At 48.0% G+C, this 26418-nt stretch overlaps 1 protein-coding gene across 2 annotated transcripts in view; it reads right to left on the bottom strand.

The window, feature by feature from the left end:
* SNX29 (sorting nexin 29) overlaps positions 1 to 26418 on the bottom strand; it is a 1714757-nt gene that overhangs the window by 838719 nt on the left and 849620 nt on the right. For both annotated transcript variants that reach the window (XM_078663166.1, XM_078663167.1), the window contains exon 15: positions 17993 to 18099. In XM_078663166.1, the coding sequence (XP_078519292.1) occupies positions 17993 to 18099 (107 nt within the window). The remainder of the gene's footprint in view (positions 1 to 17992; positions 18100 to 26418) is intronic.

The raw sequence follows: 26418 nt of genomic DNA on the forward strand, positions 1-26418 counted from the left end.
GGCTCTAGGGGAGACAAATGCATCCCCACCATTAGCAAACCCCAGTGTAAACAAATCAAAAGGGGAGTCAACAGCAAACGACACTCAACTCATTGCGGGGAGTTCGCAAGAGGCAAGCGAGTCAGCAGTGAGAACACCAACAGACATGCCAAGCACTGTCACGGTAAAGCTAACTACGGAAACTGAGGAACCAAGTGCATTGGGGCCCACAGAGACCCAAGTGAAATCAAAATCAGGGCGAGCCCTCTTATCATCTCGGGTGGGCACTTCCATAAGAGGAATGACCTTAACAAAAACTATCCTTAATCAAAAAACAACCCTCTCCTCAAACCGTCAGGCTTCGGGGAAGGCAGATCAAGGCCCTACGCAACTTGAGCAGGAACCGGCTAAAGTTCCGGTACCTAACAAACCAAACAAGACGGCTTCAAACACAAAATCCATCGAGGCAAAAAATGAATCGTCATACTTCCATATTATATTGGCACCAGAATATACATCGAAGGGCCGCCACGACATCCTCAATAGATCGAACATCATAAAATTAGTAGATGGCATCTCGGGGTTTGCAGGCCTGGTATCGGACGACATAGAATCTATTGAATTCCTCCCGCCAAGGGGTACCCAACCGTCGGAGGCAACTCTGGTGACCCTCAAGTCGGCCAGATGGGCTGGCGTTTTTCTGGAACATAAGGCCACACTGAGGGAATGGGGTATCCAAGTGTACTCATACACCCCGCCAGGCTACCCTACTGCCCTACTAAGCCAGCCATCAGCACCTCAAAAAGCGGGAACCATTAGACGGGAAGACTACCCGAAACCATACTCGATCTTAAAAAATGCGTCAGGACCGGAAGAAGATTACAAAACCCCGCCAATAGCGGTCCCCAATGCTGACATAAGCCTGGGATGGGGATGGCTGCCAGCTATCCTATCAAACAAAAGCCCAGAATGACCGCTAGAATCAGAGCCAGCGGGCTACTCCCACAAACACACGGCAAAGCCAAACCAATCACTAGCTGCACTTATAACCACTCCACAAGTGGACTCCCCATTCTTAATGTGTTCCTGGAATATAAGCGGCATTCATCAAAAAATTACGAACCCCGACATTTCTTCCTTTCTGTGTGAGCACACAGTAATAGCTCTGCAGGAAACTTGGGCCACAGAAGGATGTCCAATTACTGGATTCATTGAGTTATGGAAACCAGCACTTAGGGAGAGCCGCTTTGGTCATCCAAAAGGCGGGCTGTCGATCTACATATCAAGCTCCCTAAAGGGTCCAATCTCACAATTACCACTCGTTGAAGACTGGGTACTTGGGGTAAAAATTAATTCATGGAGGAAACATCAGTCACTTTTTCTCCTTAACGTATACATCAACCCCAGTACACGCACAAAAAAAGATCACCTGGCACGCCTAACGGAAATCACGAATGACTTAGCAGCTGAGCATCCTAATTCAGACCGTATCATTATGGGGGACTTCAATATCAACCTATTTCAAGGGAAACTAACAGACCCTGATGGCCCTTTTCTATTCCCGATTATTGAAGCCCTGACACAAACCAAACCGCCCAATCAAGCCCGAAGCGGATTGGGCGAACTCTGCGTAATGAGACTTTATAGCGCAGGATATTTGGTAATTAATGGTAGGTCGGTGGGCGATACGCCCCCAAACTGGTCCTGGACAAATGGTAGTAAGCAATCCTATCTGGACTACACCATCTGTAACGCTGCCTTGCTTCACCGTCTAATAAATTTCGAAATGTATCCGCGAACTGAAAGTGACCATAGGCCCCAGGTCATATCTTTTAACACAAATCCAGCACACTACGATCCTGCGCCTCTAGCCAGCCGGGGAATCTATACGGAAAATTTAAAGCGCCTCAGGTGGAGTGAAGACATCAGCCCGGCTATTTTACAGATAAGCAAAGACATCTTAAGAGTTGGGACTGAGCAAGATGCTACTCCGGTAGTAACATGGACGACGCTCAGTTCCCACCTAACCAATCTTTTTCCAGCAAAACAACACGTCCAAAGGGCAACCCAGGCTCGAGAGTTTACAATCTCACTTAAGACCAAGCTACTGAAGAAAGCCAGAAATAAGGCCCTGCGGGCCCTGGCTAAATCCCCGGGGAACAGTGAATGCTTAATGCTTTACCAAACCGCTCAAAAATCTCTTAAGCTGGCAATTACCAAAGATAAACGGATTCATGAAAACCAATTCTGGTGCAAATTAGTGTGGGAGAGCAAGAGCATAAATTCCAGAAAATTTTGGGCATTAATTAATCACACAAACTCAAGTGTATCGAATCATGGATCAGCAAACATTCAAGAATCTGACTGGGCAACGTTCCTATCGGACCACTTCAAGTCCCCGGAACTCCTAACTCAAACAGGAAGCGGTATCCCAAATGAGACTGATTTTGGTTCCGGTAACAGCTGTAGCACACCCACGGAGGGCTCTCCCATGGTTTACATGGATCACGAAGTGACACAAGAAAGGGTGGCCGTAGTAATGAAAAAAGCAAGAGCCGACGGTGCGCCGGGCCCCAATGGATTGCCACAGAGCCTGTTTGCATCAGACACTGATTTTTGGGCAGGATCATTGGCAAACCTCTTCAATTATGCGTTGAGAACTGCAATAATCCCCGATTCATGGCGGGGCGCCATAATTCACCCGATTTATAAATCAGGATCACGTGCCTCGCCGAACAACTACAGACTGATTGCTCTTTTGGATATTGAGGCCAAGCATTACGCAGGCCTCCTTTTGGAGGACCTACGGCTCTGGGTAAAGGATCACAGTCTGATGCCGATGAATCAAACAGGGTTTGTTGCCAACTCAGGGACCAGGACAAATTTGCTAGTAGTATCAACTATTGTCGATAAAGCACTCTTAACTTCAAGGTCTGTGTTCTGCTGCTTTGTCGACTTCAAAGCAGCTTTCGACAGTGTCCCCAGGGCGGCATTATGGGTAAAACTAACGAAGTGGGGGATCCCAGAGAAATTACTAGAGGCAATCATCCAACTACACTCCCGTACCTGGGTTCGGGTGAAGTTGGGGTCTGGCACACATCTCTCGCGAAAAATTATGACAACTAGAGGTGTCAAGCAGGGATGTGTGCTGGCCCCTCTTCTCTTTAACCTGTTTATAGCAGACCTGTCGTCGACTTTGGACGACACGAACAGCCATCCTCCAAAGGTGGGAGGCTTGGCGCTAAGTAATCTTTTGTATGCCGACGACCTGGTTCTCCTTAGCCTCACAAGGGTTGGGCTACAAAGGCTCCTAGACAAACTGCATAGTTACACAACTACAAACCAACTAGAGGTCAACTTGAAGAAAACGCAAGTGGTCCCCTTTGGTAAAAAACGACACGTTGGGGGCAGGTGGTCATTTAACAAGATAAGCCTCGTCACGGGTCAGTCGTATAAGTACCTAGGTGTCCACTTGGATTCAAAGTACAATCTTATAAAACAGCGTAATGAGATTGCAGTTAAAGCTATGACCCTTGCGGTGTCTCTAGGTAAGCTTTCAAAAAAACTTTCAGGCCCTACGCTATCGCCCCTCCTAGAAGTAATGAGGGCAAAAATTGACCCTACACTATCATACGGCATAGAGATATTCAGGGGAAAAATGAACCCCGTTCTGAATCAGCATACAACAAAAATTTACAAAAAGGTTCTCCAGCTGCCAAAGTCCGCATCTGCTGCACAGATAAGACTGGAGTTGGGGTTATTAAATTATGATGCCTCCAACATTGGGGCATATCTGAACCTCTGTCATAAACTAAGGCAGGCGGAACCAGGCACATTAGAATCTTTAGTCTGGTATGAAATCACCCAGAAAAATCCAGGAGGAACGTTTGGTCGCTTTCTTAATGATGCAATCCAGCAAATGTCAGCGGGCGAGTTATGGGCCCTTAATCCCAGCCGGATAGCATTCAAAAACGGGATTAAAAAATGCGTAAGAATGAGTTCACTTATAATGGATAAAGCCCACTTCTCGAAACGCAGACACGCTTGGGCTCTTGTAAACTCATACAGACGGCTAGCCCCCGCCTCCTATCTGGCCTGTACATACTCATTGCACTTAAAACGTAGCCTTATCGCTATTAGACTGGGTGACTGGCGATTTCTGCAAGACTTACCTGCCTGGCGACGCATGGGGGATGACTTAACCTGCAGAGGGTGCGGCAATACAGTCGAAACCCTATTGCATGTGGTCTGCCTTTGCCCAGCCTTTAATTCTGAGCGTAGGTGTAAACTTAAAGCCGAATGGAATAGGCTTGGTGTCAGGTCTTGTAGGCAAGCCATCATGGCAGCCCTGAATCCCGAAAATACTGCCTTAAATATAAAATTCACCAATTTTATCCAGCACGTATACCGTAACTTTAAGAGGCTTGGTTAAACGCGCCCTCTTATCAAATTCCTAGATAAGGGAGGATGAAATGTTAAGATTAGCAGGCCCAGGAATGTTGGTTGTCTTTTGTATGTATATTTTATTGACAACAAGGGCAACATAACAATGTGGAAGAGAAGAGTTCGAATGTGTAATACGTTTTATATTCATCTCCTGTTTTTATGATTACCATCTTGTATTCCTAATTTTTTTTTTTAAATACTACGGAACAAGGAGGTTTCTAGACAACCCCTACTTGATGGTTAATTGACTGTTGCTTTGGTTGTCTCTCCTTTTTTTTTTTTTTTTTTTGCTTCGCTTTTAACAGTTGATACTCAATGTGTTCATTGTTATCTTCTTTTAAAGATATATGTTCTATATCTAAATAAAGAATTTATTTGATTTGATTTGATTTATACGATCAAACCCAGGGTACTTCGATGGGGAGTACTTTTTCTCCCAAGTTGGCATGACTCAATGTGGCCAGTTTTGAAGAAGAACACATTCTATGAACTAATAATCAGTTTAAGATTAACATCATCCAGTGGCGCAGGTTCATAGATGACATCCTCATCTTTTGGAGTGGCGAAAGGGCGATTTGTGAAGATTTTTGTAATTGAGTCAATACATTTCTGAAGAGGAACTCCCCTTCCTCGTCCTCATGATCAGATGGGTTGGGAACAAATTGCAGATCAGTACTTACAGTTACTCTGGCAGAAACAGTCTGTCATCATACAGGAGTTACCATCCTAAATCCCTCTGGGATAATTTACCACATGGGCAATTTTTAGGGCTATGCTGCAACTAAAGCACACTACAAGATTATGACACACAAGCACAATTCAATTCTGCCAATCTGAAAGGCATTACCATACCCTCCTCACAGCGTGAGGAGAGCCCAGGAACGTGGACAAACTGCACAGGGAAGCATTATCAGAGCCTTGTAGCAGACAACAGGAGGACTTGCTGTCGTTCGTGACCACCGAACTCCTGATTCCAAGAAAATAAGAAACCTTATCAGGAAACATTGGTCCATTTTACAAACGGGAGACCTGTCCTTTAAACTCCCTATGATTTGCATTTAATTGCACATCTAACCTCAAAGACATGTTGGTACATACAAGGCCTCGAGGACACAGATAACCTGAACAGTGACCATTATGGGACCTGCCTCCCATCAAGGGTTACTACTCCCGTGGCTCATGTTATGTGTAGAAATTCACTGAAATCACCAAAGAAATCCAGCTGGATACACTTTCATGAGGACACAAATGGCACACACTAATTGCAATTCAAAAAGTTGTGTCTATATGGTAGCTTGCCCTTGTGCGCTGAGATATGTGGGCATGACCACGCGGCCGGTAAAAGTGAGAATAAATAAACACCATAGCAATATACGCTGCAAAAAGATAAGTACCAAAATGAGTACACATTATCTCAACAAGGAGCACTCGAGGCACACCCGAATATGAATAGGGTATGTCCATATGTGAGTTCAATGCTCACTGTGGAACTGGATTCAAGCTAGCCTGGCTGATGTGGGGTGATACCCCGAAACCAGTCCCAGGATGCTTGTTTCCTGTCCAGGGAGGACCTGGCCTGGCAGTTCAGGGTGGACAAGTTCCATTGGGAGCAGGGTCAAGGCTGATTTACGTATGGCAGAAGGGCATGGTGGGCAAAAAAACACAATATATGTAGGCCCAGATCTCTGTACAAGGGGTGAATGTTTGACACTGACCAGCATTCTGTCCATCAATTGTTCTTTTTACATTTTCCTAGAACAGGCCAGGAGGAATGGTAGAACCTTGCTAATAATACTTAGTAGACAGAAACAGGTTCTAGAGTTTTAATATGCTCTTCAAAGGAAAGCTTGCAGTAAAAAAATGACCCCCAGATTTTTGGCAGATTTTTGGAGTGAGGAGTTCCAAGAACTCCTGGACGACATATCTTGGTCCATAAGCGAGGGTTGCCAAAAATGACAACCTTAGTTTTATCATCACCATACAGAGTTAATGGATTGTGGTTTATTCCAGGCAGCTAGCTCTTTAAGTCATGATCAGGATTGAGGAGCTCATTCCTCAGTGCTTCCTTCTAACCTTAAAATTAGTTGAGTGTCATCAGCATATGCGTAAAAACTCCACCCGTGAGAGCGAATGAGTATGCCAAACATTAAAAAAGTGTACGACTGAGGACTGATCCCCGAGTTACACCTGTACGAATGGATTAGGCAGAGGATGTATAGTTAGTCAGAGAAACTTTGCTCCTGTAGGACGAAGGTAAACCAATTGTGTTCTGCGTCCGGGAATTCAAAGCCTTTAAACGGCCGAGTAAAATGGATACATCGAATAAAATCAGGGCTGCCATTCCTCCGTCATCCAGAATAAGCAGATGCCGTTAGTGGCTTTTACCAACCTAGTTTCCATGCTAAGAACTTTCCGAAAACCATGTTGGGCAGGGTGGATGAAGAAGATGCCGTCATCCCATAAAGTTACGTATGTTTGTTAGTCATCGCTTCAATTATCTTACCAAATAGCGGCAGTAAAAAGATGGGGTGACGCCTTTTAAAACATTTTAATCTGAAGAACGCATTACATTTCAAGGCAGGAACGCTCGGCTTTGTATTTGACTCGGAAAACTCAAGCAAGTGAGTCTGATGAGGGCAAATAGGCTTCTTAAAACTACAGAAATAAAAAAAATAGACATTATCATGCACTTTCAACAAACCTCCGTCAACAGAATCAACAGATAATGATTGTCTGTACTACAATAACATTTCTCTACGCAGATGCTGTTTGGTGTGTTGTATTGCTGTGCAGTGGCGTAACGAAACTTGAGGGGGCCCCCCTGCAAACTACATGGAGGGGGCCCCCCCATCCTCCGTGCCAGTCTAGAGCTCTCAGGCCAGCGACCCGCCATACTGCAGGGGATGCGGGGCGATGGTTACGCCACTGTCACCAATCCAGCCGTTATAAGTAACACTGGATGGTGGAGTCAAAGGTTGGGCCTAGTCTGCCCGCAGGCTATCATAGGTGGTGGTCCATTCATTACAGGGTCCCTGCCATCAGTACGCCGGGGAAGTTTGTCCAATTTTAGGTGGGTTTCCTGATGCAGACTCCTGTCATGATATACAACATCGGGCCCACTCATCGTTCAGTTTTGACAAAAGTACATCCACTGCTCCTTCTCGTTTCCGTTTTAAAACATTAGACAATGCGACAATGCAGTATTTAAAAGCAGATGTAACTAAATAGAGCACATTTTGATAATACATTTTTATTAGTAGACTATAGCAATCTTAAGAGGCATTGCATAGCTTTATACACACTATGACCCCAATTCCATCACAGTCTCTCTCTCTCTCTGTCAGTCAGTCGCTCTCTCTCTCTGTCAGTCTCTCTCAGTCAGTCAATCGCTCTCTCTGTCAGTCTCTATCTGTCAGTCAGTCTCTCTCTCTGGCGGTCAGGTTCTCTCTCTCAGTCAGTCTCTCTCCGTCAGTCAGTCTCTCTCTCTCTCTCTCTCTCTGTCTGTCTCTCTCTCTCGCTGTCAGTCTCTCTCTCTCACTGTCAGTCTCTCTCTCTCTGTCAGTCTCTCTCTCTCAGTCGGTCTCTCTCTCAGTCAATCTCTGCCTCTCTCTGTCATTCTCTCTCTCTCTGTCAGTCAGTATCTCTCTACCTCAGTCAGTCAGGCAGTCTCTGTCAGTCAGTCTCTCTCTCTCTGTCGGTCAGTCTCACTCTCTCTCTGTCAGTCAGTCTCACTCTCTCTCAGCCAGCCAGCCTCTCTCTCTCTCTCTCTCTCTCTCTCTCTCTCTGTCAGTCTCTCAGCCAGTCAGTCTCCCAGTCAGTCAGTATTCAGTCTCTGAGTCAGTCAGTCTCTCTACTCTCTCTCCACTCTCTCTCTCTACTCTGTCCACTCTATCTCCACTGTCTCACTCGCTCTCCACTCTCTCTCCAATCTCTCCACTCTCTCTCCACTCTCTCTCCACTCTCTCTCTCCACCGTCTCTCTCACTCTCCACCCACTCTCCACTGTCTCTCTACTCTATCTCTCTACTCTCCACTCTCTCTGTCAGTCTCTCTCTCTTTTAGCCTCTCTCTGTCAGTCTCTCTCTCAGTCAGTCTCTATCTCTCTCTGTCAGTCTCTCTCTCTCTGTCAGTCCATCTCTCTCGGCCAGTCTCTCTCTCAGTCTCTCTCTCTCTGTGTCAGTCAGTCTCTCTCTCTCTGTCAGTCCCTCTCTTTGTCAGTCCCTCTCTCTGTCAGTCTCTCTCTCTCAGTCAGTCAGTCTCTCTCTAAGTCAGTCAGTCTATCTCTCTCAGTCAGTCAGTCTTCCAGACAGTCTCTCTCTCCCCCTCTGTCAGTATCTCTAAGTCAGTCTCTCCCTCTCTCAGTCAGTGACTCTCTCTGTCATTCTCTCTCTCTGTCAGTCAGCCTCTCTCTCTCTGTCAATCTCTCAGTCTCTCTGTCAGTCAGTCTCTGTCAGTCTCTCTCTCTCTCTCTCTCTGTCAGTCTCTCTCTCTATGTCAGTATCTCTAAGTCAGTCTCTCCCTCTCTCAGTCAGTGACTCTCTCTGTCATTCTCTCTCTCTGTCAGTCAGCCTCTCTCTCTCTGTCAATCTCTCAGTCTCTCTGTCAGTCAGTCTCTGTCAGTCTCTCTCTCTCTCTCTCTCTGTCAGTCTCTCTCTCTATGTCAGTATCTCTCAGTCAGTCATTCACTCTCTACCTCAGTCAGTCAATCTCTCTCTCTCTCTCTGTCAGTCAGTCTCTCTCCGTCAGTAAGCCTCTATTTCTCTCTCTCTGTCAGTCTCTCTCTCTCTGTCAGTCTCGCTCTCTCTGTCAATTTCTCTCTCTCTGTCAGTCTCTCTCTCAGTTGGTCTCTCTCGCAGTCAATCAGTCTCTCTCTGTCAGTCTCTGCCTCTCTCTGTCATTCTCTCTCTCTCTGTGTCAGTCAGTATCTCTCTAACTCAGTCAGTCAGGCAGTCTCTGTCAGTCAGTCTCTCTCTCTGTCAGTCAGTCTCACTCTCTCTGTCAGCCAGTCTCTCTCTCTCAGTCAGTCTCTCAGCCAGTCAGTCTCTCAGTCAGTCAGTATTCAGTCTCTGAGTCTGTCAGTCTCCCTACTCTCTCTCCACTCTCCGCTCTCTCTCTCCTCTCTGTCCACTCTATCTCCACTTTCTCACTCTCTCTCCACTGTCTCTCCACTCTCTCTCTCTACTGTCTCTCCACTCTCTCTCCACTGTCTCTCTCTCTCCACTCTCTCTCTCCAACCTCTCCACTCTCTCTCCAACCTCTCCTCCCTCTCTCCACTGTCTCTCTCCACTTTCCGTCTCTCCACTCTCTCTATCTCTCTCTCCACTCTCTCGGTCCAACCTCTCCACTTCTCAACTCTCTCTCTCTCTTCAACCTCTCCAATCTCTCCGCTCTCTCTCTCCACTGTCTCTCTCTCTCCACTCTCTCTCGCCAGACTTCACTCTCTCTACTCTCTCTCCACTCTCGCCACTGTCTCTCCACTCTCTCCTCTGTCACCCTCCACTCTCTCTCCACTCTCTCTCCACTCTCTCCACTCTATCTCCACTATCTTGCCACTCTCTCTCTCCACTGTCTCCCTCCACTCTCTCCTCCACTCTCTCTCCACTCTCTCTCTACTGTCTCCACTCTCTCCCTCTCCAATCTCTCCACTCTCTCTCTCCACTCCCTCCAATATCTCTCTCTCCACTCTCTCTCTCTCTCTCTCCACTCTCTCTCTCTCTCTCCACTCTCTCTCTCCACTGTCTCTCTCCACTTTCTGTCTCTCCTCTTGCCTCTCTCCCCTCTCTCTCTCTCACTCTCTGGGGGGGGGCATGGGTAAATTACCGGCAAGGTACGCAGGCCATTATGTTGCACCCTCGTTCTGGTAAATTATAATGTTTAGAGGAACAACAGTTGTTGCGTAAATATGATAATTTTAGGACGTGAATCACCTTGACATAAACCATTGCTTGCTAAATGAGATTATATATATATATATATATATATATATATATATATATATATATATATATATATATATATGTGTGTGTGTATGTATATATATGTATATATATATATATATGTCATTCAGGCATGTGATTAATTTTTGAACACTCACTTTTTGTAAAACCCTTTATAAATATAACTATCAAAAGCAATGTTGAGTAACAGTGACTCAAAAGGCAGCATTGTTCTTATATACATAACTTTTTGAAAGCACACTGTCGTCTGGAAACATTTTAAATTCGTAACCACAATACAATACGTCACAAATATCTATGTATTCTCAGATGGAAAATCCCTGATGGGAAATCCATCTGGCTACTTACTAATGTTTATACTCGGGTCAGTTACAGAGCGTGAGATTTAAAAGGGAGTACACTGGAAAATGCATCCCAATAACCAGTTTCAGGACTGCAGTGTTCCCCAGGAAAACATCAGGTGTCAAAAAAACAATATGGTAGCTACTACGTCTAACAGAAACTCTTTGCAATCGGCCAACTGGGATTTTCACTAGGGTTGTGAAAAGGCACCATCAGGGTTCAATCAATGCAGAGCAGAGAGCATGGAGGCCACGGGCTCTAAAACACACACAAATTAAGCTTGTATTAATTATTCTAAACTGTCGAAAGTCACGTGCATGTGCTATATAGCTCAAGGTTAGGGGGTGGTCAGGACAACAACTGTAAACACTTTACCACACCAGGGTTTTTCAACTGCAGCTATCGGGGTATTTTGAAATGCTTCACATATGCAGGACATTGTAATGCGTGTGCAGACCACAGTGGCCGCCCATCAAATACTAACTCCACACAATATCTGCTACACGAGCAAATAATAAACACAAGTGTTTGTTCACACTTCCTAAACGGGCCAATCCCAGCTGATGAGGAGGCACAGTTAGGCGAAGCAGCCATGGTCTTCAAGGTCACAGTGTGCAAATTCCAATAGGGAACTGAAGGACACACTAAGCTAGAGCACTTACTATGAGGGTTACTTGTAGTATCGCAACATATAAATGTCGTGCTCGACTGGTTTTAGGATCCCCGATTTACACAGTACACAGACCAGGGAATACATTCACGCCTATTAACCCCACATAGCTCCTTCCTCCCACGCTCCCTGACGTACATATGCACCTTGTTTTGTTTCTGCAATGCTGTTTTACCAAGATTGCATGCCTATGGATTCGGTGCATGGTGCGGAATTCATTGAAAAACTGTTACACGGACATTCTGCACGTATAGATCGAACGATCCATCCATCCATCGCACATCCTCTCTAAGTTGCTTACATTTATTTGTTGACGTTTTTGTTTGTGCGCTCAGTTTAAAATGGTCACTTCAGTCACACAAGTTTTATATGTCTGGCGTTTTTACCCTTTCCCCGATCTGCGCCCTGGAGGGGCGGAAAGGCTGTGTCTCAGCGCTATAATTCCACGTTGAAATGAAATAAGAACCGTACTGAACCGGATTGAAGAGCCCAGACCCCAGGCATCCAGAACAGTCAGCAACCTTCGCAATTCGCATTACAATTTTTTTTTTTTTTTAGATTTTTATATAGCGCGAACTAGACCCGAGAAATCGTGTATCAGAGCGCTTTAATGAGCAACAGTTTCGTTACAGATGGACAGACACATACATTTTTGTTGGGCACGGGGAGATTAAGTGATTTAGCCAGAATCACAGGATGTTGAGCGTGGATGCCAAGACTCAAACCCAGGTCCCCAGCTTCGAGGTCGACCGCTCTAAGTTCCACTGACCGTCTCCATAAATACAATAACTGAGTGCAGCCGTTGAGGTGACACAACAGTGATCGCCGGGTGTGTAAGGAGGTGCCGGTGGTTGGTAAAACCACCGAGGTGTGAAGACCAGCAACGACAAACTGTGAACCCCTAGTTCATCTGCCATACCAGCACGGCAAAAGTACAACTTCGCTCTCTTGAGGCCTAGGTGAGGCTCTTGGCAATTTTTGAATTAAAACATTTTTCCAATAAATTAATTCACGAAGCACATAGTGGCGCACACACATATACACAATGTATGGCAAAAGGCTTTCAAAACTAGAAATCGTGTTGAAAGGTAAGCTTTTTTTTTGTGTCATTTTTTAAAGAATAAACTTACGCAACAGAGTGCGTGGAAAAGGTGCGCCTCTGGAGTAAATCATGAAATAAACACATTAAAAGGGGGAATCCGCCTCAAAACCAGTCACCGCATGATTCGTCGGGAATTAGGCAAAGCCTGTTGTCTCCGTGATCTAAAGCCCTGGACTTTGTGAATTACATCTGAGAGAGAGAGATGTGTTTCTAGATTAGAAAAACACCGAGGGCCTCATTTATGAGAAATTACGCATCGCTGCGTGAAAGCAGCGATGTGTCACTTCTCAGTGCTCACTCCTTGCGTCATATTTAATGTATGACGCATCATGCCGCAAGGAGTTACAGATACGTCAGTATTTCTGACGTATCTGTAAGCGCAAAAGTGACGCATTGCTGGAGTGTGTCACAAAAGTGACGCAACTCCAGCAATGCTTCCTTTCACATGGGGCAAGCCCCATGTGAAAGGGCTTGCGTCAGTCTTACGCCTGCTGTGAGGTAGGCGCAAGATTTTGACGCATTTGTGTCCTAGAAGTGGCGCAGTGAAATCTCATAGATTTCACTGCGTCACTTCTACGAAGCTTTTTGCGGGGAAACGCCCCCCGCATACATTATACCTGAAGCAGGTGTAATGTGGCGCAGGGGTTTACAAGGTGACGCATCTGCTTAGATGCGTCACTTTGTAAATAGAGCGCAACAGGAGGCATGTTTTACGCCGCCGATGCGTCACAAAAATTGACGCATCGGAGGCGCAAAACTGACGCAAGGCCTCATAAATGAGGCCCCAAGTGTTTGCACATTCAACGCTGTCTCCTCTGGTGTGCATCCCGGCCCGGCCCCAGCCCTACCTGCAGCAGTGCAGACAACCCTGGGGGCCAGAGCCCCCCTCTCCAGGAGCCCCCTTCCACTGGTACCACCTGAAGCTCATTCAAACCGGGATCCAGGCGTCCCCTGGCGTGAACCTCCTTACACCCCTGGTACCAGCAGCCCGGACTCACCAACAACCCCCCCCCCTTTAGAAACCTTGGCACCTAAGCCTCCCCCCTCTCCTTGTCTGCTGCACCCCTTCTCTTCTCCCCTGTCCACTCCATCACTGGGAGGACCCTCCAGCCGCGCAGCAGGGCCTCATCCCTGTAGCCCTCCTGCAGGCCCACGCCCCCTTCACGCGCTCCGCTGCCCCCTGGCCAGGACGAGGCCCTAGCAGGCCCGAGCGGCCCCTCCGCAGCCCCGGTCCAGGGAAGGTAACCTGAAGTTATTCTTCGAAGTCCCGCGCTGTACTGCGGGGACTTCCTCGAAGCTCACAGTTCACAGGTTTGAATGCACTCCGTGTGAGCTACTGGCGGCCTCTCAAGGAAAGGAGGAGACTCGAGCCGCGTTCAGCATCCGCCGCTGGCCATGTGAAGGGACCCGTAAAGAAAAAGACCACAATGCGCCTCATGCAGGAGGAGGGTATCATGACGCCCCTGCACCAGGCCAGCGCTTCCAGAAGAGGGGTAACCCCCTCCCCCCTGCGCCAGGCCCCCAGAGGTGTAAACTCACCCTCTGCGCCAGGCCACCAGAGGGGTAACATCCTCCCCCCTGCGCCAGGCCCCCAGAGGTGTAAGCTCACCCTCTGGCCACCAGAGGGGTAAACCCCCTCCCTGTGCCAGTGCCCTGCGCCAGGCCCCCAGAGGTGTAAACTCACCCTCTGCGCAAGGCCACCAGAGGGGTAAACCCCCTCCCTGTTCCAGGCCACCAGAGGGGTAAACTCACCCTCTGCGCCAGGCCACCAGAGGGGTAAACCCCCTCCCTGTGCCAGGCCACCAGAGGGGTAAACCCCCTCCCTGTGCCAGAGCACCACAGGGTAAACCCCCTCCATGTGCCAGGGCACCACAGGGTAAACCCACTCCCTGTGCCAGGGCACCACAGGGTAAACCCACTCGCTGTGTCAGGGCACCACAGGGTAAACCCCCTCCCCCCTGCGCCAGGCCCCCAGAGGTGTAAACTCACCCTCTGCGCCAGGCCACCAGAGGGGTAAACCCCCTCCCTGTTCCAGGCCACCAGAGGGGTAAACTCACCCTCTGCGCCAGGCCACGAGAGGGGTAAACCCCCTCCCTGTGCCAGAGCACCACAGGGTAAACCCCCTCTCTGTGCCAGAGCACCAAAGGGTAAACCCCCTCCCTGTGCCAGGGCACCACAGGGTAATCTCACTCCCTGTGCCAGGGCACCACAGGGTAAACAAAAGTATTGACTCGACGCACAGCGAATTTTTATGGGATATGTAAGACGTGTTTTTGGGTGCAGTCACAGTATCGTCGCGTATCCCACGGCGTAAACTATAAACTGACTGGTAGTAGGATCAGTGGGTCACTGTCCCATCCTGTGTTGCACACCCTAGTTCCTCTCCTGAAGAAAGAGGTTCCAAACTTTGTTTTGAAGTTTCAAATATGCTTTTATTCAGCAGTATTTCATTCTTTTCTTTTTTAGTAGCTCATTTATTTCGTTTTTTGCAGCATTTTTGCAAGTATTCACTACATATTTAATATGTCAGCACTGTCCTTTTATAAACATCCAATGCATTTCGAGGCATATCCGCCTCTTCATCAGGGAAAAGGATAGTGTAGCGCTGTTCTATGTGCTAAAAGGACAGTGCTGACATATTAAATATGTAGTGAATACTTGCAAAAATGCTGCAAAAAACGAAATAAATGAGCTACTAAAAAAGAAAAGAATGAAATACTGCTGAATAAAAGCATATTTGAAACTTCAAAACAAAGTTTGGAACCTCTTTCTTCAGGAGAGGAACTAGGGTGTGCAACACAGGATGGGACAGTGACCCACTGATCCTACTACCAGTCACCACAGGGTAAACCCACTCCCTGTGCCAGGGCACCACAGATAAACCCACTCCCTGTGTCAGGGCACCACAGGGTAAATCCCCCGCTCTGCGCCAGGGCACCACAGGGTAAACTCACTCTCTGTGCCAGCCACCAAAGGGTAAACCCCCTCCCTGTGCCAGGGCACCACAGGGTAAACTCACTCCCTGTGCCAAGGCACCAAAGGGTAAACCCCCTCCCTGTGCCAGGGCACCACAGGGTAAACCCCCTCCCTGTGCCAGGGCACCACAGGGTAATCTCACTCCCTGTGCCAGGGCACCACAGGGTAAACCCCCTCCCTGTGCCAGAGCACCACAGGGTAAACCCCCTCCATGTGCCAGGTCACCACAGGGTAAACCCCCTCCCTGTGCCAGAGCACCACAGGGTAAACCCCCTCCCTGTGCCAGAGCACCACAGGGTAAACCCCCTCCATGTGCCAGGTCACCACAGGGTAAACCCCCTCCCTGTGCCAGAGCACCACAGGGTAAACTCCCTCCATGTGCCAGGGCACCACAGGGTAAACCCACTCCCTGTGCCAGGGCACCACAGGGTAAACCCACTCCCTGTGTCAGGGCACCACAGGGTAAATCCCCCGCTCTGCGCCAGGGCACCACAGGGTAAACTCACTCCCTGTGCCAGCCACCAAAGGGTAAACCCCCTCCCTGTACCAGGACACCACAGGGTAAACTCACTCCCTGTGCCAGGGCACCAAAGGGTAAACCCCCTCCCTGTGCCAGGGCACCACAGGGTAAACCCCCTCCCTGTGCCAAGGCACCACAGGGTAAACCCACTCCCTGTGCCTGGGCACCACAGGGTAAATCCCCCCTCTGCGCCAGTCCCCCAGAGGTGTAAACCCCCTCCCTGCGCCAGGGCACCACAGGGTAAACCCACTCCCTGTGCCAGGGCACCACAGGGTAAATCCCCCCCTCTGCGCCAGTCCCCCAGAGGTGTAAACCCCCTCCCTGCGCCAGGGCACCACAGGGTAAACCCCCTCCCTGTGCCAGGGCACCACAGGGTAAACCCCCTCCATGTGCCAGGGCACCACAGGGTAAACCCACTCCCTGTGCCAGGGCACCACAGGGTAAACCCACTCCCTGTGTCAGGGCACCTCAGGGTAAATCCCCCGCTCTGCGCCAGGGCACCACAGGGTAAACTCACTCCCTGTGCCAGGGCACCAAAGGGTAAACCCCCTCCCTGTGCCAGGGCACCACAGGGTAAACCCACTCCCTGTGTCAGGGCACCTCAGGGTAAATCCCCCGCTCTGCGCCAGGGCACCACAGGGTAAACTCACTCCCTGTGCCAGGGCACCAAAGGGTAAACCCCCTCCCTGTGCCAGGGCACCACAGGGTAAACTCACTCCCTGTGCCAGGGCACCAAAGGGTAAACCCCCTCCCTGTGCCAGGGCACCACAGAGTAAACCCCCTCCCTGTGCCAGGGCACCACAGGGTAATCTCACTCCCTGTGCCAGGGCACCACAGGGTAAACCCACTCCCTGTGCCAGGGCACCAGAGGGTAAACCCACTCCCTGTGCCAGGGCACCACAGGGTAAACCCACCCCCTGTACCAGGGCACCACAGGGTAATTCCCCCCCCTCTGCGCAGGCCACCGCAGGACTAGCCATGCACAGCATCCTCCGCTGGCCGAGTGCAGGACCGCGTAAAGGACCCCCCCCCTCCCCCCCCCCCAACCTCTCCAGCAACAGGAATAAACCCTCAAGGCACCCGGGCTCCTTCTAATGCTCTTTCAGGGATGGCGCCAACGCAGGAAAGGACACATTTAAGGAGTGATTATGGGGACAATCCTGTTGCAAAACTTTAAAAATCTGTGGAGAGCACAGCCTTCCGACACCTGGACAACTTTTTTTTTAAAATCGTTCCAAAGTCTTTGCGTTAGATGGGAATTTCTGCAGAATTTGTTAAATTCTTAATCATGAATCCCAATCCCCGAGCAGCGCCTCTCCTCTCATCTGCAAGCAGAGCTACATAAACACACCTTGGCCCACTGAGCTCAATTATTAAACAGCCAAGCCTGAAGGCAGACGCAAAGTAGTGTGTCTTTTAACAAGAGTGCTTACCTGAGGGCACCGACCATTCTGCTGCCTCGACCTTTTACATATGGGCATTGCCCTATGGAAAATGCTCTCTCTGGGGCGGGGCCCCCATCCCTCTTCCGGTGTTCTGGCGCAGTCCTGGGTCAGCGCTAGGAGGTCGGAGCAGGCTGCGCACAGCAGCTGCTGCTTTAGAGCCCGTCTCTCTCACAGCTCTCTGTAGATGAGCTGAGGGGGCTGGGGGGCCCCCTTCATGTACTGGACCCTGGGGGCCCCCCCGCACCGCGTGGGCTGCGGGGGTGTTTGTTACGCCCCTGTTGCTGTGTCATAAACACAATATTCCAGCTGTTGATCAGCCCCACGATTTCAGGCAAGAACAAGAAAAACCCAGACTAAGTTACATTTTGTTCTGTTTACTGGCGAATCTTTACTATGAAATCTTTTTATAAAACAAGCAAATATTTGCATTTTTCTGTATAAACAAATCAGCCAGTCTCCCATCAGGGAACAAACAGCTTGAATCACGAATGCCCATCTTAACTCTCACGACTAATTTCTCATTCGGTAAACATTCTGAGCTGTTTTATATTCTCACCTCAATCAACTTGCGTTCGTAGGAGTTTGCCAGCTCTTCGTTGTCTTCGGCGGATTTGAGTACAGGGGGCGCTATTTCGCCATCAATGTTTCGAATGTTGAACATACCTGAAATACAAGATCCGATGTTACCCGAGTAAGCAAACTGAGCTGAGCTTATTTCCTTAGAGGCAAAATCATTTGGTGTTATACTTAAGTGTGAGATAAACAACAATAAACGTGTCCCACCGAAAGCCTTTTAACCAATAATCACTCTAGTGTATTCGATACCTTTACAAGTTATTTCACGAAACAGGCACCCATGCAATATTCCACCCAGCCTGGATGGCTCCATCTGTCCCAGAGCCCTGATTGCAGCCTCACTGTGATTAGTTTTCTAGCTCTGCTCTGACACAGCATCAGAATCACTGGGTCCTATTCCTTCTGACTCTGCTCCTTCAGAATCCCCCACGATAAAAACACACACTCAGTTCTGACATCCTTGTTGTGCAGGTATCACTTACCCACCGGTTGCAAGTACTCCAGGGTCAGAAGTGAGAATCCCTTTACTTAATATAAATTCTGAAAAAAGCACATAACACACTTGCCAAACCAACCAAAAAGCTAGTATTCACAGGGCATTTTTCCTTGCAGGTTTGAAGTAGTGAAATTATTATTATTAATGAAATTTATTAAGCGCGTGGCTACCCCCAACGGGGGTGTCCCGGCGCTGAGGACAGCAGCGGCAGAGACCATAAGATGCTAGTAACTGGAAAACAGCCATGTCTTCAAGTTGCGTCTGACTGAGATTCTGATTCGATCAGTCTGAGGTTTAATGGAAGGGAATTCCATAGCTTTGCAGTGACCACCGCAAAAGCTCTGCCTCCTTTACTTGATCGATGGAAGCGGGGGGGGGGGGAGCAGGAGGTGGTTGGATCTGAGAGTGCGAGATGAGTGGACTAGCTTCAGCTTACGTCTGAGATAACCTGGTCCTTTCCCATTCAGAGCCCTGAAAGTCAGGACCAGGGCGTTAAACTGGATGCGAGAAGATATCGGGAGCCAGTGAAGGTTCTTCAAGTGAGGGGTGATGGAGCGGCGATAAGGGAGGTTACATATCAGCCTGGCCGCAGCATTCTGAACAATCTGCAACTGATGTAGAAGATACGCTGGAGCTCCCACGTATAGGCTATTAGAATCGTCTAGATGGGAGGTAATGAGGGCATGCACAATCGTCCTCACAGAATCCAAGGGCAGGTAGGGGAAGATCTTTTTTATCATGCGCAATTTGCCAAAGCAGGCAAAGGTGACTTTATGGATTTGGGCTTTGCATGATAGCTCGTTGTCAATTTGAAAGCCCAGATTCCTGGCAGATTTAACGGGGAGGGTACAGCTCGGACGGCCACCACATAGATGGCAGCAATGGGGATTTTTGGTTGAAGAACAGCACCTCGGTTTTATCGGTGTTCAACTTCAGGGTATTAGAAGTCATCCACAATACAATGTTAGAGAGGCAGGCTTTGAGATCAGATAGTTCATTGTCAGAGTGGTGTCTGAATGAAAACATTAGCTGTGTATCATCAGCGTAGGAGACCACTCTGACTCCAAAGGCCTCTACTACCCTCGCCAGTGGTGACAGATAAACATTAAAAAAAGGGGGCTGAGAGCCGACCCCTGAGGGACTCCACAACGGAGGTTTTTTTAATCTTTTGACAGGTAGGGCCGACACCACACCTGTTGCATTCTATCTGTTAGGAATGATTTTATCCAGGCCAGGGGAGTGTCTCGTATCCCTATATTATGGAGTCTATCTAGCAGGATGGAGTGGGAGACGGTGTCGAAAGCCGCGGACAGATCGAGGAGCACCAACATAGCTACCTCGCCTCTGTCCACGCTCTCCCTAATTATCTCCGCAACCTCTAATAGTGCAGTCTTCGTACTATACCCGGATCTAAATCCGGATTGCGAATCATGGAGGAGATTTCTAGACTACAAGTAGTCGGCCAGCTGTTCTTGCACGACTTTTTCCAATATCGTGGCTGGTTTGGGGAGGAGCAATATGGGCCGTTAGTTGCTGTATACTAACGGATCAGCCGTTGCCTTCTTTAGAATGGGGATCAGCATGGCCTGTTTCCATACTGTAGGAAATTGGCCAGATGATAGGGAGGAATTCCAGATTGCAATTAGAGGGGGGACGATAACTGGAGCCAGGGTAGTAAACACCTGGGCGGGAACCGGGTCAAGAGGTGAACCTGATTTGCACCGCTGCATTTTCAGTAGGGCAGTATCCAGTGCGATTGCTTTGAAGGCACAGAACATCTTTTCACTGGAGGGGGTAGAGTACTGGGAGTGAGTCCCCTCACCGGACCCCTCAGTAAAGATAAAGGAGGAGAAAATGTCAGTCATTTTTTTGTGGAACAAGTCAGAAAGGCCATCACAGAGTTGTTGACTAGATTTCGTAAGGCAAGTAAGGGCTGTCGGTTTAGTGAAGTCCTTCACGATTTGATATAGAGTTTTGGCCAAATTGTCCGCAGAGTTAATTTTTTTAGCAAAATATACTTTCATGGTGGCCTGCTTAAGTTTGTGGATTTTTTTAAAGCAGCTCTGTATATGACTTTAGCAAAAGGGTTATAGGTGAGTCGCCATAGACGTTCGAGCTTCTTACATTTGCTTCTTTCTTCACGCAGAGCCGGAGAGAACCAGGGGGCAGAGGGTTTTGTTCGGGCAGATGAGTGGGGTTGTAAGGGGGCAATAGCATCTATAGCTGTGGAGAGGTAGGTATTAAACTTCTTAACATCGGCGTTTAAGTCGTCCGAAGGTTGCCAATTCAGGTTGGGCAGCGTGGGTTCGAGCGTGTCACAGGTAACTTTATACCACTTTCTACCAAGGTTCTCTACCCTACTGCAAGTGGCCAGTGGGGGAGGGATAGTCAGGTTAAAAGGAAATAAGAAGTGGTCCGACCAGGTCAGGGGAAGCGATGGCAGGGTTGTAAGGGCAGACAGATTTGTGAATATAAGGTCCAGGGTGTTACCCGCACAGTGAGTGGGACCGTGTACTCTCTGGTCCAGGTTTATGCCAGCCAGAGTTTCCAACAGAGACCTCGCTTTTGAACAAGAGATGTCATCAACATGTAGGTTGAAGTCGCCTAAGATGGTAAAGTGAGGGTGTTTCAGGGATAAGTCTGCTAGGGTCACTATTAACTCAGTGAGATAAGAAGGCTGTGTGCCTGGGGAGTTATAAATCAGTGCTCCCTCAAGGATCAGATGAGTGGAGTCTGAAATACTGAAGTACATTGCTTCAATAGGGCCAGTGTTTGCTAATTTCCTAGAAGTTATCTTCCATTGGGGCCGTAATATTATGGCGATCCCACCTTCCATTTTTGCACCCGGCCGACTGATCACGACAAAGTGGTAGTCCGGGGGAATCGCCAGGGTGATATCTGGATTGGAAGTATCTTTAACCCAGGTCTCGGTCAGGAACATCATGTACCAGGAATGATAGGTTAGGGAAAGCCAAATGTCGCCCGCGTGCCGTGGGAGAGACCGGCTGTTAAGGAGACAGGCTTTTATCTCTCTAAGAGGCTCTCTAGGTGGCTCATCTTTGCTACCTTCTTGAGGGCTATCTGATAGAGGGGCGAGAGAGAAGGAGCAGTCATTACACACAAAGGGCTTAACAAGCAGCCGGGAAGGGTTGCACTTGGTATTGCTACAACTGGTCACAGGCCTCAAAGCTAGTAATTGAGACCTCGACCAGCAGGTTCGCCATGAAGCATGCCTGGCGCTGGTCGCGGCACAGGCGCGGACGGGTACAGACGGGCTTGCCTTTGGCGTGCCTCCGAAAGTGCATCTCCTTAAGTGTCTGACGTGCTGACCCCTGACTCCACCCTCCCAGCGTCGTGAGTAGCGATTGGCCGCCCTGCCTACCCTCCACAGCAATCGGGCAAGCCCGTGGAGGACCGGGGTAGGGGCGGAAGTAGCTGGAGTTACGAGGAAGCACAGAGGAGATCAGGCACAGAAAAGGTATTTACACTAAAAGAAAGCAATTTTAAAAAGTATCAGGGTAAACGTTAAAAGAAAACACGACCTGTAGCTGCTAGCGCGACATGGTACTAGCGCGCGTCCAATGTATCCGGAAGGCCGGTTTTGTCACACCGCATATTAGTTGGTAGGATAAAAATCCACACAACTCGACGTAACTCCATTAATAGTTATAACTATATGATGTGTGGTAAGACGAGTTAAAGCCCATCGGAATGTAACAGTTTATTCATATTCAAGGACTCGGTGCTTGATTTCTGTTGGAAAAAGCATTGGCAATAGGCCCGGTACTGGCACTGGCAGTCAGCCTATTGACTTTTTCAATGATTGTTATTTTTATAGTTTTCTTAAAAAATGTTCCACTAAGCACGGGGAGTGGGTGGTGGGGATAAAGTAAAAATAAAGGAAGGCTGAGGGGACAAACACCACTCAGGAAAGTGCGCAACACAGAGGGTGGGGCAGGAAGCACACAAGAGGGAAAACACACAGAGAAGGAAAGAACTACATGCGGCAGAGCGCAACCAAGGAGAGCGCAACCAGGGAGAGCGCAACCAGGGAGAGCGCAACCAAGGAGAGCGCAACCAGGGAGAGCGCAACCAGGGAGAGCGCAACAAGGGAGAGCACAACCAGGGAGAGCACAACCAGGGAGAGCACAACCAGGGAGAGCGCAACCAGGGAGAGCGCAACCAGGGAGAGCGTAACCAAGGAGAGCGCAACCAAGGAGAGCGCAACCAAGGACAGCTGGAGTATAGAGGCACATGGGGGAGACAACAAGATAACACATGCACTCTCATGGAGTGTTTAGTCAAAAAGATGGACATAGTTCCATAACAGCGAGGAGTGGAAGACATAAGTCAATTAAGAGAATGGTAAAGAGGCTTTGATTCAAGGGATGAACAAACACAAGATGGAACAAGGAACGCCATTGGATGAGAAGCAAGGTGACAATAAAGACAATCAATTGTAAGCAATAGGTGGGTTTTAAGTCCACTGTAAATTCTTGCTTAGCCTACAATAGGTATTTTCCAAAAAGACAGCTTGCCCTATCTGGTAGACGAGAACTAAAAAGATCTATTTTCAGAGGATAAGTTCTCAATAATAAATTGAATATTAGTGCCTGGGGCGGACTTGTGTTTCTGCAGGCTTTCTAGCAGTTTTGAATTAACTTTTGGAATCCATCCAATTCTTGCCATCATTTGCTTAGGACCAAAATAACCATGAATTTAACATTTCTCTAGTGTTGTTTGGGGTTGTAGTAGTGAATTAAACAGCGGCCTTTCAAAACAACTTCTGTAAATAAGTGAATGGTGTTCATATCCTCGACCAATTTGATTAATCTATTTTTTTTGCACCTTCGGTTGATAGACTTGAAAATTAGGAAGCGCCCCTCCTCCTCTTTCCAGTTACAGTTGAAGAACTTCAAGGCATGCCTGGGCATTTTTGGCCCTATATATTGTTGCAATAGACCTTGTGGGCTCTGAATAAATTAAGTAACATAAGGAATAAGGTAATTTTATAAGGTAATTTTATTCATGTTTACATGGCCTAAACAAGAGAGTGCTAGAGACTCCCATTCATTAATGTCTGGTTATTTCTTTAAAAATGAGCATAAAGTTTGCTGACCCCAGGATATCATATATGCAGTTCTAAACCAAACTTCCGAGTATCACTTCTTCTGCACTGTGAAGAGCTTATGCAAGTTTATTTCACTGTTTAATTTTTATCCTGATACCGACCCGTACAGGCTGGTTGCCCTATCTATAGCTAGTAGACTAAACCACGGATTAATGATAGTTATGAGTACATCAACAGAATAATCTAAAACGTTGACTCCTTCCCCTGGAGATTTTGCTGATGGAATATTTAAGTGGCTGAGAAGGAGTAACAGAAAGGGTTCCATATACAAAATGTAAAGGCATGGGGAAAGTAGTTACCCTTTCTGGGTACTGTGAGATATCTTGTATCGATTAAGTCACTTGCACTGGGAACTCAAAATACTTCATATGACAGCCCAGATAAATGGATACTCCACCATGTCAGTTTCTACAGATATCAAGAACAATGAGTGTTGACCAGTTTCTGTTCTGTTCTATCCAGTCAACCAATTCTATCACTAGTTTGGTTTAACAGGTTTGATTGCTGTCATAAGGGTGTCAGTATCGTACATTATGCGGATGACACTCAACTTATTTTATCTCTGGAGGGAGAACAATCTACACCCCTGGAAGTGTTTCATGCTTGCCTGCGGGATACGGCACAGTGGCTGAGAGAGAACTTGCTACAATTCAATGCTGATAAAACCGAGATTCTTTACTGTGCGGCAGGGAAGTCACCCCCCTTACTTCCTACTAATTTTTGACCTCCAGCCCCAGCCAGTCCACTGACTCCTGCGGAGAAGGTAAGGAATCTGGTAATCATGTTTAAAAACAAATTAACCCTTGAATCACAGGTTAATAAAACCGTGGGAAGCTGCTTTGCTATTATCACAGCCCTTCGGAAGATCCTTCCAGTCCTGCCAATTCAAGCTTGAGCATTGGTAGTACGAAGTACCATCCTAAGCAGACTGGACTATTACAATGCCTTGCTGCTGGAGTTCCCAAAATATTTGATAGAGAGACTCCAGAGGATTCAAACGATAGCAGCTAAGCTAGATTTGAGGAGGCAAAGACGTTCATCTGCCTCTATGGCCTTGTCGGAGCTACATTGGCTCCCTATACTGAAAAGAGTCCAATTTAAGTCGCTCTGCATAGTTTTCAAGGCCCTGCATGGGTCCGGCCCTAAACTAATGTAGAAGAAATTCGCCTGGTATCTCCCTGGTAGGAGCCTCCACTCCTCCTCAGCTAGAATGGTGAAGGTGCCAAGATTTTTTTTAAAAGTCAGGAGTTAGAGCCTTTAGCACCTCTGCTGCCTGACTATGGAATAATCTTCCATTTGAGTTGAGACAGCTGGAGGATCTTCTTCCGTTTGGAAGAGATTAAAGACATGGCTCTTCCCAAGTGCATAATTCTACCATTCTGATGAGACCCCCTTAGCATGAGCCCAGCTGGGCACACACATGTTAGCGCCAGGAGGCCTGCTAGGTGACAGTACCCTTTACAAGTGTTGAAATCAAAAAATAAAGTTGTATCACTTCCTAAAAAAAAGCTGCCCTCCTATGTGTTACCAACATGGAAATTACCTTATTGATCCTCTGGGCAAGTAATTGGGCATGATTTTATAGTTTGAACAGAGATGGATGACTAGGCAATATTGCCCCATGTATGAAGGTGGTTTATCTATTTTCTAGAAAGGCCATGTTAGAAATGGGGGTATCTAGTTGGCAATGCTTTGCTCCTTTGTCAATGTAGGGACCCTTCTTCCTAGTCAGAGTAATGGGGATATACTTCTAAAATAACCCCCGCTCACCCCCTTGGTAGCTTGGTACGAGCAGACAGGCTTATCCCAGAGGCAGTGTGCACACATACAGTAATACAGGAGGCAGAGGCAAAAATACAGGGGAAAACCAAGTCAAGGAGGCCAGGTCTAACACGTGTCCCCTCCAGCTTGAAAAGCGGGGAGAGCTAACCACCCTCCTGAGGGTTCTCTTCACTAAGGCGGAAAAATCTGGACAGACCATCAGCAATGACGTGTTCTGTTGTAGGGCAGTGTTCAACAGTAAAGTCCATCCCCAGTAGGGAAATTGACCTACTCAACAGTTTTGGGTTCTCACCTCTCATCTGCATCTGCCATCTAAGGGGCCTGAGGTCGGTCTGAAACAAGTAGGGCCTCAGCTTCTTCAGCGCCCAGACCAAAGCAAAAGCCTCACGTTCAAGCGCACTCCACCTCTGTTCCCTGGGGAGTAACCTCCAACAAATGAAGGTTACAGGTTGGTCTAGGCCCTCATTATTTAGTTGTGAGAGAACAGCCCCAACAACATGCTCTGAAGCATCAGTCTGCACCACGAATTCCTTTGTGAAGTTATGCGCTTGAGCATGGGCACCGTGCACATGGCAAATTTCAGGACATCAAAAACTCTCTGACAAGCGCCAGTCAATTTGACCTTCTTGGGCTGCTTCCTGGAAGTTAACTCAGTCAAGGGGGCAACAATGGTGCCATATCCCTTGACAAACCTCCTGTAATAACTGGTGAGGCCTAAGCAGGCTCTCACCTCTGTCTGGGTCTTGGGGGGGTTCCCAAGCCAGAATGGTATCAATCTTAGGCTGTAGGGGCGCCACCTGGCCGCTTCTTACCTGCTGCTCTAAGTAAACCACTGATCCCTGCCTGATCTGGCACTTGCTGGCCTTGATAATAAAGTCTGCCCTCTGCAGGGCTTTCAACACTTCCCAGAAGTAGTGCAAATGTTCCACCCAAGTGACACTGAACACTGCAATGTCATCCAGGTAGGCGGACTGAAATCCTCCAGTCCAGTCAACAT

This window comes from Lissotriton helveticus, chromosome 10 (genome assembly GCF_964261635.1).
Source record: "Lissotriton helveticus chromosome 10, aLisHel1.1, whole genome shotgun sequence".
NCBI classification, from domain to species: Eukaryota; Metazoa; Chordata; class Amphibia; order Caudata; family Salamandridae; genus Lissotriton; species Lissotriton helveticus.